This window comes from Hippopotamus amphibius, chromosome 6, assembly GCF_030028045.1.
Source record: "Hippopotamus amphibius kiboko isolate mHipAmp2 chromosome 6, mHipAmp2.hap2, whole genome shotgun sequence".
Lineage (NCBI taxonomy): Eukaryota > Metazoa > Chordata > Mammalia > Artiodactyla > Hippopotamidae > Hippopotamus > Hippopotamus amphibius.
The window spans coordinates 158,582,055-158,602,902 of record NC_080191.1 but is presented as its reverse complement, the minus strand read 5'-3'; the positions used below and the strand labels follow the sequence as shown (position 1 = coordinate 158,602,902).

At 39.2% G+C, this 20,848-nt stretch overlaps 1 protein-coding gene across 2 annotated transcripts in view; it reads left to right on the top strand.

Annotated features, from left to right (window-relative positions):
- Positions 1-20,848, top strand: part of MCF2L2 (MCF.2 cell line derived transforming sequence-like 2) — a 277,613-nt gene that overhangs the window by 54,707 nt on the left and 202,058 nt on the right. For both annotated transcript variants that reach the window (XM_057738080.1, XM_057738081.1), the window contains exon 2: positions 18,176-18,259. In XM_057738080.1, the coding sequence (XP_057594063.1) occupies positions 18,176-18,259 (84 nt within the window). The remainder of the gene's footprint in view (positions 1-18,175; positions 18,260-20,848) is intronic.

Below are 20,848 nucleotides of genomic sequence, written 5' to 3'. Positions count from 1 at the left end.
AAGGTTGTATTTTTCTAGAAATCTGTCCATTTCTTTTAGGTTGTCCAGTTTGTTGGCATATGACTAGTATTCTTTTATGATTTTTTATATCTCTGTTATATCAGTTATTATTTCTCCTCTTTCATTTCTTATTTTGTTTATTTGGGTCCTCTCTCTGTTTTCTTGATGGTCCTGGCTAAAGGCATGTCAATTTTGTCTATCTTTTCAAAAAACCAGCTCTTGGTTTTATAGATCTTTTCTTTTTAGTCTCTATTTCCTCTCTGATCCTTATTATTTACTTCCTTCTGCTGACTTTGGGCCTCATTTGTTTTTTTTCTTCTAATTCCTTTAGATGGTATGTTAGGTTGTTTATTTGAGATTTGTTTTTTGAGGTAGGCCTCTTTGCTATAAATTTCCCTCATAGAACTGCTTTCTCTGGGTCCCATAAATTTTGGAAAGTTGTGTGTTTATTTTCATTTCTCTTGAGGTATTTTCTGACTTCCTCTTTGATTTCTTCATTGACTTGTTGATTTTTCAGTAGCATGTTGTTTAGTCCCCACATGTTCGTGTTTTTCCCATTTTTCTTCCTGTAATTGATTTCCAGTTTTATACCATTGTGGTTGGAAAAAATGCTTGATATAATTTCTATTTGTTGAGGCTTGTTTTATGGACTAGCATGTAATCTATCTTGGAGAATGTTCCATGTGCACTTGAAAAGAATGTGTATTCTATTTTTGAATGGAATGTCCTGTAAATATCTATTAAGTCTGATGGGTCTAATGTGCCAGTTAAGAGTATTGTTTCCTTATTGATTTTCTGTCTGAATGATATGTCCATTGATGTGAGTGGGGTGTTAAAGTCCCCTACTATTACTGTATTATTGTTCATTTCTCCTTTTATGTCTGTTAGTACTCGTTTTATGTATTTAGGTGCTCCTATATTAGGTACCTATATGTTAACAAGTGTTACATCCTCTTCTTGTATTGATCTCTTTATCATTATATAATGCCCTTCTTTGTCCTTTGTTATAGACTTTGTTTTAAAGTCTATTTTGTCTGATATGAATATTGATACCCCAGCTGTCTTGTTTCCATTCGTATAAAATATCTTTTTAAATCCTCTCACTTTCTATGTGTGTCTTTAGCTCTGAAGTGAATCTCTTGTAAGCATCAGAAGATGAGTCATGTTTTTTTTATCCAATAAGCCACCCTATATCTTTTTAAAAAATAATTAAAATTTTTTTTACATTTTTTATTATTTATTTATTTGGCTGCATCGGGTCTTAGTTGTGGCACACAGGATCTTCATTGTGGTATGCAGGATCTTTCATTGTGGCATGTGGGCTCTTCTCTAGTTGTGGTGCATGGGCTCAGTAGTTGCAGCACACAGGCTTTCTAGTTGTGGTGCATGGGCTCCAGAGTGCACAGGCTTGGTAGTTGCAGCATTGTGGGCTTAGTTGCCCCATGGCATGTGGTATCTTAGTTCCCCAACCAGGGATCTAACTTGTGTCTGCGGCATTGGAAGGCAGATTCTTAACCACTGGACCACCAGGGAAGTCCCCTACCCTATGTCTTTTGATTGGAGCATTCAGTCCATTGACATATAAAGTTACTATTGATAAGTATGTACTTATTGCCATCTTGCTACTTGTTTTGTTGTTGTAGTTCTTCTCTGTTCTTTTCTTCTCCTTTTAGTTTCTTCCCTTGTGGTTTGATGATTTTATTTAGTATGTGCATGTGCTCCTTTCTCTTTAGTTTTTGTGTAACTGCTGTAGATTTTGGTTTGTGGTTACCATGGAGTTTATATATGTTGACCTATAACATTATATATATATATATAAAACTGGTAGTCCTTTAGGTGCAAACACATTCTAAAAGATCTCCATTTTTTTTTACTCCTTTCCCTCATGTTTTGTGTTTTTGATGTCATATTTTATATGTTCATGTTTATCCTTTTACCATATATCGTAGTTATATTTTTACTTTTTTTTTGGTCTTCTGATATTTGTACCAGCTTATTTAAGTGGTCAGTCCATAGCCTTCACTATATATTTGCCTTTACTAGTGGGATTTCTCCTTTTCTATAGATTCATACTTCTTGTTGTAGCCTTTTCTTTTCCAATTAGAGAAAACCCTTTAACATTTCTTTTAGGGTCAGTTTAGTATTGATGAACTCTTAGTTTTAGCTTATCTGAGAAGTTCTTTATCTCTCTGTCAATTATGAATGATAATCTTGCTGGGTAGAGTATTCTAGGTTGTTGATTTTTCCCTTTCAGCATTTGAAGTATATCATGCTACTCCCTTCTGGCCTACAAAGTTTCTGCAGAAAAATCAGCTGATAGCCTTATTGGGGTTCTCGTATATGTGACATTGTTTTTCTCTTGATGGCTTTAGAATTCTGCCTTTAACTTTTGCTGTTTTAATTATGATATGTCTTGGTCTAGGTCTCCTTGGGTTCATCTTGTTTGGAACTCTCTGCTTCTTGTACCTGGATATCTGTTTCCTTCCTCAGTTTTGGGAAGTTTTTCAGCCATGATTTCATCAAATGCATTTTTGACCCCTTTCTTTCTCTCTTCTCCTTCTGGGACCTCTATAATGCAAACATTTTTATGCTTGGTGTTGTTCCAAAGGTCCCTTAATCTATTCTCATTTAAAAAATGTTTTTATTTTTGTTGTTCTGGTTGGGCGATTTCCGTTATTCTATCTTCCTGATCACTTGTGTGTTCTCCTGTATCACCTAGTCTGCTGTTATTTACTTCTAGCATGTTTTTCATTTCAGTTATTGTATTTTTCAGTTATGACTGGTCCTTTTTTTAAATTTCTAGTTCCTTGTTAATATTCCCACTGTGTTCATTTATTCTTTTCCCTAGTTCAGTTAGCATTCTTATTACTAATGCTTTGAACTATTTATCTGGTAAATTGTTTATCTCTGTTTTGTTAGTTGGTTTTTCAGGGTTTTTTTTTTTTTTCTTGTTCTTTCATTTGAAACAAATTTCTCTGTCTTATTTTACTTAACTTTTTCTGTCTTTATGAAATTAGGTGAAAGAGTCATCTATTCTGATCTTGAAGGGGTTTCCTGTGTGGGAACATCCCTAGACAGTCTGCATGTGCCCAGTGGCTTTGGTGGGAGAGCAGGATCTGACATGAGCACAAGTCACATCTTTCCTCAGGTTGTGCTGGCAGCTAGCGCCTTGGTAGGTGGCGGGGCTGTAGATGGAGGGGCTGAAGCCAGAGCCAGGTGTGAGGCAGGACTTCCCCCCTGCTCAGTGGCCCTCACCACCCTATTGGGTGTGGGATCTGATCTTAAATTGATGGAGCAGAAGCCCCGAGGGTCTGGTCTGAGCTGATTCTGTTCTAAGTGTGTGCTTTCTTCCTTCCCCCCAGCATTAGTAACTTTGCCCCAGAGGGGAGCAGTGCTGGAACAAGAGGAGCCAGAGTGGGCACCTGGAGTTGGCCAGGGTGTGTGCTGGAGTGGTCCCAGCACATTAGTCAGAGTTTCAGACTGCTCTGGATCTGCCTCCTCCATGATCACCAGTAATAGCTGCCCCCACCCCATTCAGATGCTGTGTCAGGTCTGAGCTGGCTCCACCCCCACAACTGTACTCTCCCATCAGCTGAGGCCGCTCTTGCCTCGTGTGAAGCTGCACCACAGAGCAAGTGTGGCTAGAGTGGGCACTTAGCTCAGGCTGGTGTGGTCATTGGGACAGACAGGAAATCAGCTAGAATCCTGGGCAATTTCAGTCTGCTTCCTCCATCTGTTCCCAGGAGTTTTCAAACCAGCTAAGGGGACTCATCTTCCCTGTGTTGGATCCCAGGGTTGGGATGCCCATTATGTGGTTCAAACCACTCGCTCCCCAGAGCAGATCTCCAAGCCCATGTAATCCCCCTCCTCTCTTGTGTCCCTTCCCAGGGGTGCAGGTCTCAACCTGATGTCTTCTCTTTCCTTCTACCCAGCTCCATGTGGATCTTTCTTACAGCTGTGGTTGTAAAAGAGTCTTTCTGCAGGTCTCCAGTTTGTTTTCAATGAGAATTGCTCCATGTGTAGATTTATTTTTGATGTGTTCATGGGGGGAGGTGAGCTCCATGTTCTCCTACTCTGCCACCTAGAAGTGCTAAGAAAAGCATTTTTCTTTTAAATACCTGTAATGGTAGTTTCTTAGAGAGAAGATGGGGGAAAGATTCATCTCCCATTGCCATTACTACCGAATTAATCAGCTATTTTCTAAGGAGCGTTACCTACTACAGTACCCTGTTATTTCAGAAACTGTTGTTAAATATAAAGAAAATACAGTCCTTTATTAGATACTTGATCTTGGTCAAATGATAAAGGTCATTTCATGGAATGTAGGAATTATAAGAGCTGTACAGTTTGTTCATATAATAGATCCAAATGTATAAAGTTTCTAAGATTTTACAGTCTGCTTCTCCCTAGAGTTCTGTAAGCTGCAAAAAGATATACAGGCATACCTCATTTTATTGCAGTTAGCTTTATTGCACTTCACAGACATTCATATTTTTTTACAAATGAAAGGTTGGTGACAATGCTATGTCGAGCAAGTCTATCGGCGCCATTTTTTTCCAACAACACTTGCTCACTTTGTGTCTCTGTCCCATTTTGGTAATTCTCATTCAAACTTTTTCATTCTATTTGTTATGCTGATCTGTGATCAGTGATCTTTGATTGTTACTTTTGAGAAACATTATGACTCACTGAAGGCTCAGATGATGGTTTACATTTTTTAGCAATAAAGGATTTTTTAATTAAAACGTAAAAACTTTTTTAAGAATAATGCTGTTGCACACTTAATAGACTACAGTATAGTGTAAATAACTTTTATGTGTGTTAGGAAACTAAAAAATTCATGCGACCAGCTTTATTGCAATATTCACTTTATTTCAGTGCTCTGGAACTGAGCCCTTAGTATCTCTGAGATATACCTCAGATTAGGGTCATCATTGGGTGTGTGCAGTTGCATGCAGACTGCCATTGTGGGTTTATGTGGTTAGCAAAGATAGCTCTAATGTTCCTAGATGCTGTGATACCAGCTAAGCATTCATGGTTGTTTGTTTCTGAATGAAAGGCTGAAGCAGTTAATATTTAGTAAGAAAAAGAGCCTCCATATGAGGAAACATTTCTATAATGCGGATGGGAATCCAAACTGGTACGACCATTTGGGAGGAAATTTGGCTGTATGTATAAACTGTTGTTTGAAAACTGCTTTATTTGCTGTTCTGTATTAGACTTTCAGACTTTGTATTTGGTTGGAGTCAACATATTCACAATACCTAATGGTAGGAAAAAAAGAGCTTTCTTAAGTTTTAGAGTCCCAATTTAAATTAAATTTCTTCTTATTAATTTTGGTATTTTTAAAAAATACTTCACATGAAGTTAACACTAATAAAGAACTGGCTCTGAGGATTACTAAACGGAGCAGCCTCTAATGTTAACACCTTCTGATATAACCAATTTGGAAAAGGTTTGGCAGTTTCTTACAAGTTAAATATATACCTCTCCTTTGACTCAGCGATACCACTCCTAGTTATTTATTCAAGAGAAATACAACCATATGTCCACACAAAGACCTTTCCATAAATATTCATAGTAACTTTATTCTTAACATCCCCAATTGCAAAAAAATCCTGAACGTCTATTAGCAGGAGAATGGACAAACTGTGACTATCCATATGATGGGATACACCTCAGCAATAAAAATGAATGAACTACTGATGCACACAACATGGATGAATCTCAAAAGCATTATTCTGAGGCAAAGAAGCTAAACACAAAAGAGTACATACTGTATGATTGCATTACATGAGGTTTCTGAACAGACAAAACTAGTCTCTATTGAGAAATCATAACAATGGTTGCCTGGGGGTTAAAAACAAGGGTTCACTGTGAAGGGACATGAATGTGCTTTCTATAGATGGAAATGTTCTTAATCTTGAAAAGGGTGTGGGTTACATGGATGTATCCATTTGCCAGAACTCATTAAAATGTATACTTCAGATTTGAGTATTTCAATATGTGTAAATTTTACCTTCTCCCTAAAAGTAAACAGTTACTTTTTTTTTTGGTAAAAAACGTTTTCTAGTTTTCTTCTTGGCCAATTGCAAGCCTTATTCTGAAATATTAGCTTGAATCCTACAAGTAAAAATTAGAAGTTTGTGTACAGAACTTATTTTTTACTTACTTATTGGATAGTTCACATTGTGCCCTTTCTTTGAATCTTGGAGCATAACATCAATAAACAAAGACATTAAGCATGAAGAAGCAAAATAAAATGCATTATGAAAAAGCAGACTCTTTCTGAGTATAGCATTCTGCATGGCACAGTTTTGAAAGATGAACTTACTTTTTCCCAAGTGGTCGTAAGTGGGGTCTCAGATCACAACAGGCAAAGAACATCCTTCATTTAGAATCGTGATGTTGTAGTTGCACCTGATCTTTAGAGGTAGTTCAGGTGATACTCTCCATCCCCATCTCAGTATCTGAAAGGTTACCATTTGTTCTGGCAATGTATGTTGCATGCTGAGGTAGCAACTTCTGTTGGTTTCAGTGTTAATTCGCTAGAGTTTATTTCTTGGCAACTTGGAGAGGGGGTGAGAATTGTGGCCTTGAATACATTTTCTTAAGAGCACCCTTTAAAATTTTTATCCTTGTTTATTATCTTATTTTAAATATCCAGTGGCCTGATATATATCTTATGACGTGATTCCTCTAAGAAAGAAAAAACATTCTGATTCTCATCGACTTTAGGATTTCCCTCTCTATCTGAGTGCCTTATCCCCCAGTTTCCCAGTGAGGAGATCTGGTAATCTGTTGGGGCTGTAATCCTGTGAATGCTCACCAATCCAAAGGATAAACTCTCAGCAGTGACATGCCCTTGAGTGAACTTCAGAGAGATAAGCCAGGAGAAAGGATTTACATTTATGTAAGTGCACTGCTGAGAGAGGAACGAGGAGAGAGCAGTGGCACTGTTCCTGGAATCCAATGGCCTCCTGGTGTACGAGATGTGGGCAGCAAGACCCTAGGTACTTACCTTGTACCTCCGTGAGGATCACAGAGGCAGAGATGAGGGCTTACCACCATTTCATAGGAAGTTGCATCAGGCTCGAATATGTGGCAAAAACAGGTACTGTGAGAGCAATGATGCCTTTCTCTTATTGTTATTCATCCTCATTCTCAGAGGAATAATGGTTGAACTAACCAATTTTACATTTAAAAAATTACTTTGCAGTACTCTCTCGTTTGCTAAAGAGTTTAAAAAGAACTTTTTAAATTTAAAGTGTTAATCAGCTATTAACAATATTGTAGGTGGTCATTTATTGAAAAATTCATGTTAGAAAGAGAGAACCGAGTATTTTGAAAAAATCAGATTGTAGGATGGCATGTTTAAGTGTGAACCCATTTTAAAAGCACATATGTCTATACATGCATATATACATACTGTTATACACCCATAAGATAACTATTTAATTTTGGGTAAAGGAATGGTAAGGAGTTTTACTTTTCTTATTTTTGTTTAGTTGTGTTTTTTATTTTTAAAAAATAACCAACATAATTGCTTTTGTAAAATGAAAGTGAGAATCCAGATTATGAAATTCATATTCCTGAAGAAAAATGTTGTCTGAAGAAAAGCATTAAATCTGAAATGCTAAGACTTTATGTTAGACACATAAGCTGATAACAGACTGATGGTTTAAGAGTAAAAAAGAAAACCACTTCCCTTCAGTGGGCTGGATGAGAAGGAACAGCATTTCTAAGTATGCCTTAAATGTATTTGGAAGACAGTAAGACAAATGCTCTAAGGGCTGAAGCAGCTGCTTATTTTAGACTGCTTCTTTCATGGATGGGCTTATTGATATATTCCTCCCCACCCCCCACCTCCAGCCTTTATTTTTCCTTGCAAATGTTTATAATACATTTATTCCCCTTATATCACAGACTAGGAAAAGTGATTAAAGCAAATGTCTTTGTTTCTCTCTTTACTTTTTATCTATACTTAGAAGCTGTTCTTTCAAGGGAGGGAATTATTGAATGGAGAAGTATGTTTTTAAAACACATTCTTCACTGTTGCAGTATACTTTGTGGTTGAGACATGATTCATGCAAGGGCTACTATATATTTGCTACTTAAGAGGGAACAGCTTGTTAATCAGTTTGTTACATTTCTTTTGAGTTTGTTAAAGGTGTGTTTGCCTTGCCAAAGTAATTTTCAAAATAGTAAATCTATCAGTCTTTTCTTATTGGTATTTGTCATACTGTGAAAGGCTGTTCCAATTCCAGGATTATAAAAATGTTCTCCCATATTTTCTTTTAGTATTTTTGTTGTTTCATTATTTAATGTGGCTGGAGTTTATTTTGATGCAAGAAGTGAAATTTGGATACAACTTAAAATTTTTGATGTTAATAAAATACTTTTTCATAGCACCTACCATATACTGGGAATTTTTCTTAAGTTTTCTAACATTAACTCAGTTCTTACAAAAGCCACATTTGGTGGATGTACTATAATTTCCCCCATTTTCAGATCAGGAAATCTAAGGCATAGTGAAGTTCACTGACTTGCTTGAGATTATTCTGCTGTAAGTGGCAGAGCCAGGGTTTTGAACTCAGACATTGTGACCCAAGAGGTCATGCTCTTAATCACTATACTTGATGTCTGTTATGGCTACATTCTATTTGTTACCCAACACTATTTGTTGAGCACAGGAATCCCCTGCTTTATAAAAGTTCGCTTTGGCCATTTTGCTTTTATAAAAGACCTACATTAATACCTGTTTTCAATAACCAAAAGAATGCCAAAGAGGATTTTTGCTTTTAGGGGAAGAGTGCAACGTGTTCTGCATTTGTTTAGTAGCGAGCCATTGTAGAGGCAGTGCACACCCAGAGTGGCACCACCAAGCTCCTTCCCCTAGAACTACACTCAGCATCTCTGCATCAAACTGCCATAGCTTTGAACTGTGTCTGTGAGCACCTATGCTTTATCTCTACTTATGTTGTGCATCTATTAGCAAGACGTGTACTGAGGTAATTGCCTCTTTGTTTTACATCCTTTTGGCTTACAGAAGGTTTTCTAGGAATACTCTACTTTCAGATAGTGAGTGAATCTGTAATCTCCCTCTTGCCCTATGAGAAATGCCACTTTTATCATATACTACTTCCCAATTTATATTTCAATCTAATTCTAATCACCCTTCTGTTCCTGAGTGCTTCCAAGCTCATAACTAGTTCTATCAAACTTAGTTCATAGTGAAAGAGAAAGAGATCACATGACATCAGTGGAGAATTTATGAGCAGCATTTCAAAGCAAATCACCAATGGGCAGCAATAATGTGGGTGTTCAAGAAAACTCTGCTGTGATATCCTTGCGATCATGGCTCAAAGAACTGGATGATAAATTTAATTGGCTTCTGTTTAATCTGTTATATACAAATTGCTTCCATGTGTTATTTTTATTAAATTAGATAATGTATGTAGATCATCGTGAATGAAAAATTAATCAGTAGTCAATCTAAGAAAGAAATGGAAATTTTTATTCAAGCCAACCTGGGGATTATAACCCAGGAGACAGTCTCTGAGAGAGCTCTGAGAATTGTTCTGAAGAGGCAAGGAGGGGGCAAGGCTAGTGTATACGTGATATTGACCAAGGGGTGCATGCAGTCAAGCACTCATATCGGTAGAAGATTACTGCTATTTGCAAGGAACAGTTATCTTAGTTAATGGTTTTAGTGCCTTCTAAGTATGGGAAGATGAAAGAACTGGATTCATAAAATTTTCTCCTGGAAATACCTAACTATCTGAGGGGCAGTTCTCGGTTTTCCCAGAACACAAAGTGCCTCATCCTGAGACACTTGAATTCCTTTGAGGGTGTATTGTAGGCCAGTGTCAGCAGTGGCTAATGACTTGATTCTTGTAGAATTGGATGGTGGACAATATTCTTTATTTTACAATCCCTTCCCTTTCAGTCTTAATTTCAACCAAAGTTTGGGAGGCATTTTGTGACCAATTTGTCCCGTGACACTAAGAATGCTCATTCTTAAGTCAGGCGTGGATTTTGTTGATAGGCCACTCAATGCGCTATTACTGGACTAGGCCCTCAAAACAATAGCCAAAATCCTATGGATCCACTGTCTTACTAGTCTGTAATGACTCCCTCTTATTGCTTCTTCCCATATCTAGAGTTACACTAGTACAATCATTGATCTCATAGAACTATATATTTGGTCAATCATTACAAGTTGCCTAGTCACACATTTGGTAATGCAAGAAACAATAATCTTGGAAAATAGGCAGAATACAAGTAATATAGCTAGTAATGTTAATAAGGTCATAAGTAAGTATTTAAGCTAAGAATTTCCATTAGGTGCAGCCCAGTATCTCCCCAGGTGGTCTGACTAGTGTGTCCTACACCAGTTGCTATCTTTAAGAGAAATGACGTATTGACATTGTACATAAAGTTTGCCAAAGATGTCTGCACAGACAAGGTGAGTGGTGGGTCATCATGACCCCTTACAGGATTGAGAAAGGAATGTTATCTTCTAAGGAGTCATATGGCTGGAGCCAGAAGAAGAAAAATTGATCTTTATGGTCGAGCAGGTGTTTCTGCTATTGGGGAGGTCTGGTTAACACGTAATGCACACTAGAAGGGAGGGAGGAGGCCAAAGGGCAGAGAAAAATTTTATGTTTAAATTTTTCTTGTCTTGCCTTACAGTATGAATTTTTATTTCATCAGCGTGTAGCACGGTGCCCAGTAGGTATAAAGTGCTCAATAAGTGGTAGTATTAATTCTTACAACAGCCCTCTAGGAGGAGATATTACTAATTATTATCCATTCCCACTTTACAGAGGGAGAACCTGAAGATGGAGGGGCTGATTAGTGGCAGAGCTGGGATGCAAGTCCAGTTTTTTTTCATTCTGCTTCCATAGTATCTGAATGAATGAATGAATGAATGAATACACTGAGAGAGGAAGGCAGGAATGTTTAGCCAGAGCCTCCAGGGCTCTTTCCTAAGCAAAAATAAAATTTGTTTATCCATCATATTGCTAAAATGTCTAAGATCCTACCATTTTGATTCCTTTGTGTTGAGATATTTTTTCCTCTAAGAGCTTTAGAAAGAAATGAAAGTGTAGAAACTTTTGGAAGAATGCCATGTTGAATGAGGATTAGTCATATCTAGTCTTCTCATTTCATCACATTAGACCATATTTTGTTGTTTTACCCAAGACATTGCTTCTGACTAAATCAGAATCTGCATTTTAAGGCAGAAGTGATTTATATACCATTGTAATTTGAGAGCACTGCTCTGAGGCAGTATTGATTAAAATGCAAGTGGAGTCACTTTGAAACCTAGTGCTAAAACTTGAGAGCCTTAACAGAGGGAGGGATTAGGTATTTTCATAGATATTCTTAATTTCCTGCAGGGCTTTGATTGCTTTTTATTCAATATACCCCAGGTGGCAGAGCTGGTTTGCCTCTCCTGGAATTATGAAGGGCTGCAGGAGAATGTCATATCCAGCTATTGTTGCTAAGGAAACGTTGCACAAAAACTTCCGCTTTGATGCAGTGCTTGTCTCGTGCAAGGGCACAATGTGAGATGTCAACAGAAATGAAGAAGCTAACATTTTTTTTGTAATGAAAAGAAAAAGAAAAAAAGGATTTGGATAAGCATTCAAAAACAGAAATCCTTATGCCTAATAATATCTCATCACTTCTCAAAGCAATTTTAAACAGGAATTTGCAAAGCCTGGGGCAAGAATACAAATAGAAGCCCGCATGTCACAGTTAAATAAAATGTACTGTTCTTTTTACTTGACAAACATACCCCCATAAGAACAAGATTTAAAGTATGTATAAAGGTATGGTTTTTATAGGACTGAAAATCAGAAAATAGCAAAGATGAATAGATTGAATTATTCCATGCGTCTGAGGGTTGTGTTGATGGGCCAATGAAATTTGGATGAGTAATAAAGATATCTGTAACCCGTAAGTTATTAGTTAATCCATAAAATTTTTTTTTCTCATCATGTCAACCACACTATGTTGCTATAATTGAGATTTTCACATAATTTGAGCTCCAGTGGGAGCAGTGATCTAAAGTAAATGTGATCTAAGTAAAATGTAATTGTGTTCAAGGAGTTCAAATTTTGAATATATTTGCATCATGAATTGGAAGGAAAAAATATGAGAATGTTGATGCTCAGTAGTACTGGACATATTTCATTACATAAGAATCTACAGCATTCATGCCATGTGAGAGGAAGAATTTGACAAGTTAATTAATTTGTTTTTCTCTTACTTAAGCACTTCCACTGCTCAAATCCTCCCAGAACTCTGAAGCAGTGTCTCCCCCTGAGATCAGCAGTGGCACAGCCCACAAGCCATCACAGCATTTGGATGCAGTTCGTCTTTTCTTTTGAGGATGTAAACCAAGAGATGTGGAGAAGTCTTTCCCTGGGGTCCCAATGGCACTAAGAGAGTATCTGTTCAGGGTACAGTGTGCCCTGCCAGCACTGAGTTCTGGGCCATGAGGACAGGGGCACCCGTGTGGTCATTAACACATATGTTTATGGAAGGGAGGGGTACAGGGCCTGGGGCAGGGGTCACAAGGAAACTTCCTGGGGTGATGGAAATGTTTCATATCTTGATCTGTTTAGTGGTTGCATTAGTGTTTGTCAAAATTCATCAAACTGTACACTTAAGATTTGTGCGTGGTACTGCATGTAAATTATACTTCAATAAAGTCCTATTGATGAGGAAATTGAAACTTCCATACTTGTAATTGCTTACTCTCCTCTATCTTGCGAAGGCCTGCTCCCCACTCTCAGTTAAACAGTAAAATGAATTACTAAGAGTGATGAGATAAGGGAAGAATGTCTCGTTCTCAGGCACCCACCCCAAGCCTTTGTTTGAGACCCTTTGCACATAGACTTGTTAAGTGACCATTAACTGTCAACCTGCAACCAATATGAGAATGCCAATTGTGACCTTAGTCCTGATAGGAATGGAATGTCCGGCTCCTACAAGTTCCTGTTAGGACCCCCTGCTATGTGTGTAACCCATGGCAACTCCCGTGCTCTGTAACTGCCCGTGACCTATAGTAATTTGTAGCCAATCAGTTTGTACCAATTATAGCTGTATGTTTTAACCTATATAAGGAGAAGACTCCCCTGAAACGGGGCCCCAGAATTTTGGAGCGTTAGCTCGTCTGGGTCCACCAGCTCAATAAACCTGAGTTCCCAACTCTCCAAGTGTTGTGCTTGGTTTCTCGTGGGATCAGTTTTTTTCTGCAACACTATTAGCATAAAAAATAGAGGCTAGCAGAGCATACTTTTCTCTGTGTAAACCAAAGGGAGTAACCAAATAGGATTCCATCACTAACACAACTATATCTTGTATTTCTTTCTCATATGCCTCTACCCATGTGCACACACACCCCACATGCTTTCTTTCTTTTTGAACCTGGCTTCAATCTCACCATACATATCATTTTTATGTTCTTGAAATTACATCTTAAATCTTTTTATATGACATGGTAATCATAATTATATCAGGACGGCTTCCATTTTTTCACTCATAAATAATATTCCAGTCTACATTTTTATGGATAAACTTTTTGTTATTTTCTCAGGATACATTTCCAGATATAGGATGAATGGGTAAAAGCTTATGAAGAGTTTGATGACAACATGTTGAAGCTTCTTATTGTGATGGCTAAGATGTTGGGCTTTGGAGTTTATAATGTGCTGGGTTCAAATTCTGGTTCTGCTTGACCTAGGACCAGCTATTGCAGATCTAGTTCCATATTGCTGTTAGAGTTGTTTTGAGGATTAAATAAGATGATGTATATAAAAGGTTTAGTATATAATTTACACAATAATCACTGGGTAAAATATTGTGAAACTACCTTCTAAAAGGATACTACCAACCTCACTCCCCAAGACCATGCAGAAGTACTAGTTTTCCAACAGAACCCCAGCGTTGTGTGTTATTTTATGGATGAAATGAGAAATTCTATTGCTGTTCTAATTACATTATTTGACTACTGGGAAGTTGGACACTTTTTAGTGTTCTTGGTTTTTAAAATCTCTAAATTTCTCCTTAAAAATTTTTTCCATCTGCTTTTCAACTGCCTCTTATTCAATGTTAATTTATGGACAGGACTTCAATATTGTCTTCTGGTTCAGGTTAAGCATTGCTGTAGCACAGGACCCAGTAAAAAAAGGAAAATGGGTTTGTGTTCTTTCTAAGCTGGCCAATAAGAAAGGAAGTGAAACACAGCATGACCCCATGGTGGCTTTTTGTACCACTCCAGCAACTGATTCCTCAGAGCCTTTGGTCCACAGGTATTTTCTCAGAGTTAAGTCTGTTCTAGTTGTGGAGATGGAAGAGCAGGGTGGGCTGGAGGAGGTTCTTTTTAGTGCTAGGGTGCATTCCTTTACTGTCTTATGTAACTAAACTAGTTATCTGTAAAGTGTCTTCTTAGGGCTGGCTCACAGCTGGTGCTCTTATTAGTGTCGTGAACAGTGGCTGAGTGGAGATCCCAGTCTCATTCCTAGTTCAGCTAACAACTGACCCTTGCATCTTTTCTGTCCACCAGATTCTCTGGGCAAGGTATTCAATAGTAACGTAGCAGGGTCTGTCACACTTGGGTCTTCCTTCCCTCTTGGGTCACATCATACTTTTCCCCCTTAACTTATTAATTACTTAGTTTGTTTGTTTATTTATTTATTTTATTTAGTATTTTGGTTCCTTCTTCCTCCGATCGTACTTGAGTGTTTTAAATCCCAGTGTGACCGAAATTTCAGAATAGCAAGAACAGAGGCTCAGGGTTTCACTGCCCTTTATTCCTCACTAGTTGCAACAGGTGGACTGCATCAGCTGTTATCAGCCTGTTTCCTGCCCTCTGCGCTGAGGAGGAGGATGCAGTTAGTAGGAAGGGTCCTGCCCCAGAGCCTGCATTGCTCTCAGATGGGGGTGGCAGTGCTGAGGGGTGGACAACACAGAGGTGTTGCTTGCTGCCTACTACTGAATTCCCATGAGAGGTGCTGGGCTCTACTCCATCACCTCGGAGGCCTTTGTGGATACTTCCTGCATTTGTGGAACTGTGGGTCCAGGGTAACATACGAGGGTGAGTCAAAAATTATCCGCACTCCGATTATATTAAAACTTCTGTAAGTTCTACCGCCAGAGTGCGGATAATTTTTGATTCATCCTTGTATAATCACAGAGAGAAAAGGGACAAGCTTTTCCCAGATTTGTAACTTTGCCTAGGATAGAAATTGTGTTGAAATGCAATTACCACTTCCCTTTTCCTTGTGTCAGTTACAAAGAGACAAGTTTCTTCCTAATCTATACACATCAAAATTAGCAAGCAGAAAGCCTCCATGCAGGACCGAGGGGTCTGCAGGGTGTAGCAGGTACCACCACTCAGTGGGTTGTCACTGGCCGTGCCCAACTGTTCCTGGAGAAGGAAAAGCCATTTTACACGTGTGGATGCTAAGGCTCAGCGTGTTCTTGCCATGGTCGGCCAGCTAGAAACAGCTCTTGGCATGTAGAGCTGAGGCAGCTTCCTTCCTACTGCAGGGGGAGGTGTTCCTTTAGACCAAAGAGCTCCTGCACTCCCTTCCCTACCCCATCTCTACAGGAGTGGATAGCAGGGCCTGCCAGCAGCAAGGGCTGGGCTGTGTGTTTCTTCTGGTACACAGCATGACTGAGGCTGAGCTGAGCATGGCCCACAGGTGTCAGGCATCACTGAAAGCTGGGAGTGTCTGAGGTCAGCGTGCTGGATCAGCACTGAGTCAGAGAAACCCTCATGCTCTGCTGCAGCTGGCCAGGTTGGGTCATGAGGTCCCTTCACTGGGAAGTCTTCAAAGATAACCATGTCACTCCCTGGCTGGGGGCCAGGCTGTCTCAGCAAAATCTGGGCCAAAGGCAAACCAGCTCATTTCTATTCTTGGAAAAACAAATCCTAAATTTAGTCTTGTTCCTTTAGTAACCAGAGGAGGCAGGTGAGAATGTCTCTGTTGGAAGGTTGGGCAATCCTCCGCAGATTCCCAAGTTGAGAGACACTAGTCAATGTCTCAGGGGTGGTAGAAGCCAATGCTCCTTGAGGCCGAGGGTCTAGAAACTCCATCACGTTTGCCCTCTTAGAGTCAGGTGATCCGAGGCTGACCCAGGCTTCACACTTAAACTGTTGTGTGACTACAGGCAAGGTCACAGTCTCTCCATTTCTTCATTTAAAAAATGAGATGGGACGGGGGATAGTTAGCTTAACTCACCTTTGTTGTCTCTTTCGGATCTTACCTCTTTAATTTGAAATGTTTACTTTAAGATACATCTCAAATATTGAGGTACAATAACAATAAATTGCATCTTATGATATGGGTTTTTCTCTGGGGTCATTATCCCTTAAATAGACTCCCTCGGGTATGGAATAATAATAACCCAGCTGTATTTTTGAGTATGCTACTTTCCCACTGGGAGATTGTATTCTGAAAAACTCTTTAATTACATAACACCTATTTCTGCGTAAACGTTCTGTTGTTGTCCATTTCTAATTTAAATTTTATTATGGAAAATTTGAAACATATGCGAAAGAATTGTATAATGAACTGCCAAGGACCCATCAACCAGCTTTAACAATTATTGATTTCATCTCCCCAAACCCCCACCCCCACCTCCTGCTCCGTATCTTTTTAGCAGAAGGGAATACTGGAATATTTTTAAGCAGATCTCAGACTTCATATCTTTTTACTGTTAGAGGCTTTACTTTGTGTATCTAACAGAGAAGGCCCTTCCTTTTTTTGTAAAACATAACTAGTGTCATCATTGTATGCAGGCAGATTGTAGGAGGCAACGCCTGTAAGCAGTGATACAGAGGTCTTTGAAATTGTAGTGAATTCAGAGTGGAAAGTGTATTGGGTTTACCTCCTTTCCTCCAGAAAAAGTGTAGAATTCGTTGAAAAGCATCTTGGGGTTTAAGCAGCACTTGCCCCAACCCTTACAAGACTTTCAGAAAGCAAATAGAGGAAAGGCCTTTCCAGAGTGATGAATATAACTGCCATTTACTTAGTACTACACACATCTCCATATGCATTGTCTCCTGTCCCCTTCACACGAAAGCTGAGAAATGGAAACCAAGGCTCCGGGAGGAGCTTCCCAAATATTACCTTCTGTTTGATCAGTATTAGAATATCACATTACCCTGACTCCATGCCAAAACAATAAGAGATACCTGTTCAGCATCAGCATACAAGCCTGTTTGGTTTATGCCTTAATCTAACCTGGTGTTTAACTGCTGTAGAAACAATAACTAGTTCATTTTTTGAGGTTCCCTGGGAAATAGTTACATGAGGGAATAATATCGTAGGCAGAGAGAACATGAAAATGCTTTCCTCTTCCCAGTCCAGGCTAAGAGATGCCGCTCAGTCTTCCCCTCTCTCTAGTCCCCTTTGCCCAAATGGATAGAATTCAAATCTTAGTGCTTATAAATCACTCTTTGGGGTTAGAGGACATTTGTACGTTTGTGCTTGAAAGATTGGAATTTTTGCTTTGGAAACCTGTAACCTTTTGTTCAGTAAGGAGCATCTTTAGTTAGCAAAATGGAGTGTGCCTCCTTAAACATGCTTGGCAGTTGGAAGAGGCTCCTTGAAGTGTTCTGGAAGGGGAAAAAAGGAATGGAAGTGACTAAGGAGACAGGCAAAAAGGAAGGAAGGAAGGGAGGGAGGGAATAAAAAGTCAAAGAACCTTTACAAGTCCCAGATTGATTTTATGACCCAATTTGAGATGAACTCTGGTCACTTACTTTGTTTGTATTTAAAATGTCCTTCTGCAGACCCCGAGGAGTGGGCAGATACCTAAGTACCTGTCTTGGTAATGAGACCATCCCAGCGGGTTCACTGTGAAGCTACTGAAACTTAAACTTCAGGGCCTCTTCCTTGCATTAACCCTTCCCCAAACTTTGGGAGAGGCACTAGAAATGTGTTTCTGCGCTCCTGTGTGTGAGTGTAAAACCACACAAAACCCAGATCCATCCCTGTCTGTCAGGAATTGAGTTCTCAAGAGACTAATGTGCCCGTAAGCATATCGTGATAAGTCCCAGACTTCCCTAGTAGTGGAACTTCCCTTTCTTCCTTTAACTTCTCTTTATAATTTGCTAAAATTTAACCAAATTTGTATTTCATTTGTGCAGATGAAATTATGCAACAGGAAATCAGGCCCTTGGTGGCAGTGGATATAATTGAACAACTTCACAGACAATTTGCTATTCTTTCAGGTAAGGGGCAAATTCATTTGCATTTCTAGATTTTGTTGGGAGGTCTTGCTGGGAGGGCCCTGCCCCTTGAGCTTGACTAATGTCTCGGTCATCCCTTAAGCCTCACCCAGGACTAGAATGAACTGGGGACTATCTAGCAGGAGAGGGGTGGGATCTCACAGACTTACTCCTTTTGCTGTTGAGTGGAATTTGATCTTTCCCAAGGGAGTGCATGTTTTTGAAGTTGTAAAGAACAGAGCTGAAAAGATTTTGAGGAAGGAAAAAGAAATAACTACTGACATCAGCTGCCACTGTGATGTTCTTCCAGTATTCTTGTTGGATGTTCTACCAAGATCCAACCTTAGGAGAGTCTTGGTTTTAAGGGCTCATGAATATTGCTGATGTTATTTATTCTCTGAGAGATTTGTCTTTGATTTTTAGCTCTTATGGATCTAATTTTAATACTTTGATTTACATTAAGCATTTGGTTGGGAATAAAGAAAGGCTAATATTAATCAAAGGCTAGAAATTTTCTGAGCTGAGGCACAGCCCTGAAAAGTTGCCATTACTAGAATACTATTTTTTTTATTCCCTTATCCCAAGATGACATGACTTTTATTACTGAAACTGGAGGCACAGACCAAACCCTAAATTATAGTTAGACCTTTCTTGGAAGCATGGGATAGTGAGACTAGATGTCCTCAGCACATATCACAGAGAAAAGAGGTGGCAAGTCACTCTCTCTTTTTACATCTGATGTGAAAGAAGCAACAAAATATCTAAATCTTGTTTAGTCTACCCCAAACTCCTCATGCTACTGAGTTTGAGAGAAATGCAATTTCTATTATTAGGATACCTCTCCCCATCTCAGAGTCATATCCTAGGTGGGGGCATCTTACACAATGCAGAACATTCTGGGGAATTCTCTGGTCTTTCCTCCACATTGGCCATTGCTCAGATAGTCACTGAAAGCTCTGTAAATACAGGATTCTCATTTTTAAAATTTCTGCCTGTATTGCTAATGTTTAGAACAGAGACCAGAACATAATCTGTGTAGAGGCTGAAATTACCCAAGTTCTCCTGGTCTGTCCTGTGAGGCCAGTGGACTCCTTGCTCTCCACATCCCCCGTCTAGGCACCACTGTCCTGACCCTTGTGGGAGTGCCTAGCCAGCCTCCTGCAGGTACAGTGTCATAGCTTCCCACAGTGAGCCTAGGGTAGTGCACAACAGAAGGCAGCATGGGGACTGTCTCTGGGTTTCTGGCAACTGCTGCTATGGCCCTATATCACAAAAGGCCCAAGGCTGGCATGCATCAAGGTCTGGAATGGATGATGGAGTGGGTGGGGTGGATTCCTATAGTCTTACACCAAAACTCTAAATCCTCAACTCAGTACATGATGCTGACATATAAAATTATACAGTGACTCATCTGGGGAAGGAATCCAGTGACCGATTGATACATTTAAATATCCAGGACTTCCCTGGTGGCCCAGTGGTTAAGAATCCTCCTCCCCATGCAGGGGACACAGGTTCGAGCCCCGGTCCTGGAAGATCCTACATGCCATGGAGCAATGAAGACCCAACATGACCAAAAATAAATAAATAAACTTTAAAACAGTAAAAACATAAATTTTAAATATCCAAAGTTGTCTCTTTCAAGTAATATGGAGGCATTTCTTTCTATGCCTATGTCTTAGAGGCAGTATAGGGAAAAATCATAAGCTGGTGCCAGATAGCACCAGATATGGGTTTAGATTCTGCTACAGACTGGCTATATCATGTTGAGTAATTTACTTGTCTAAGCTTCACTTTCCTCACTTGTGAAATGAATGGGATCATCATAATTTTGAGGATTAAAGACATAATGTATGAAAAACACTTAGTATTGCAACTGCCAACTAAATGTTTGCTCTTTTTCCCTGATATATTTTAATCCCATAAAAATGTTTATTTTAGGGTTATAGTACCAAAAATAGTTTTCAGCATGATAGCGTTTTTATAAAGGACCAAAACCATTCAATGAATATAGTGTATAATGCCACAATTAAGTCAGGAATAGAGATAATTGTCACTCTTTAATGTAGAACATAGAACTGAAAACTCAGACTGGACCAAGAGGACACCTCTGTTTTAGCAAAGGCACTTTGTGGCAAAAACAATCCTTTCATTTCTGAGCTTCTTTTGTCAGCTTGTTGCCTCAAGTTTGACCTTATGAGATGGAAGCATGGATTAGCTGTGATAGCATTTGCAACCCTACAAGTCAGGCAGAATACCAGCAGCCATGGGGTTCTCTGAGTCAGCACTTTTTTGGAATTAGGAGGCCTGTTTTTCATCTTTAACTGTCCCTCTTTACTTGACAAAGGCAGCAAATGTCAGCAACAAGGCTATTGTGGGTGCCTGTGTAGTTGTGGTTGTAAAACAGAAATCTCTGAATCAGGTCTTTTCCCATGGCTGTGGCAGCCCAGCTGTGGTCTCTGAATCACAGCAGTTTTCCTTTTCCTGATTCAGACAAGCAGGGTGACAATGTTCCAGCTACAGACTTTTCTGTAGATTCCACTGAGATCTGGAGAGAGCCAGAGGCCCCATTAACCAGGGATGCTGGGAAAGAGA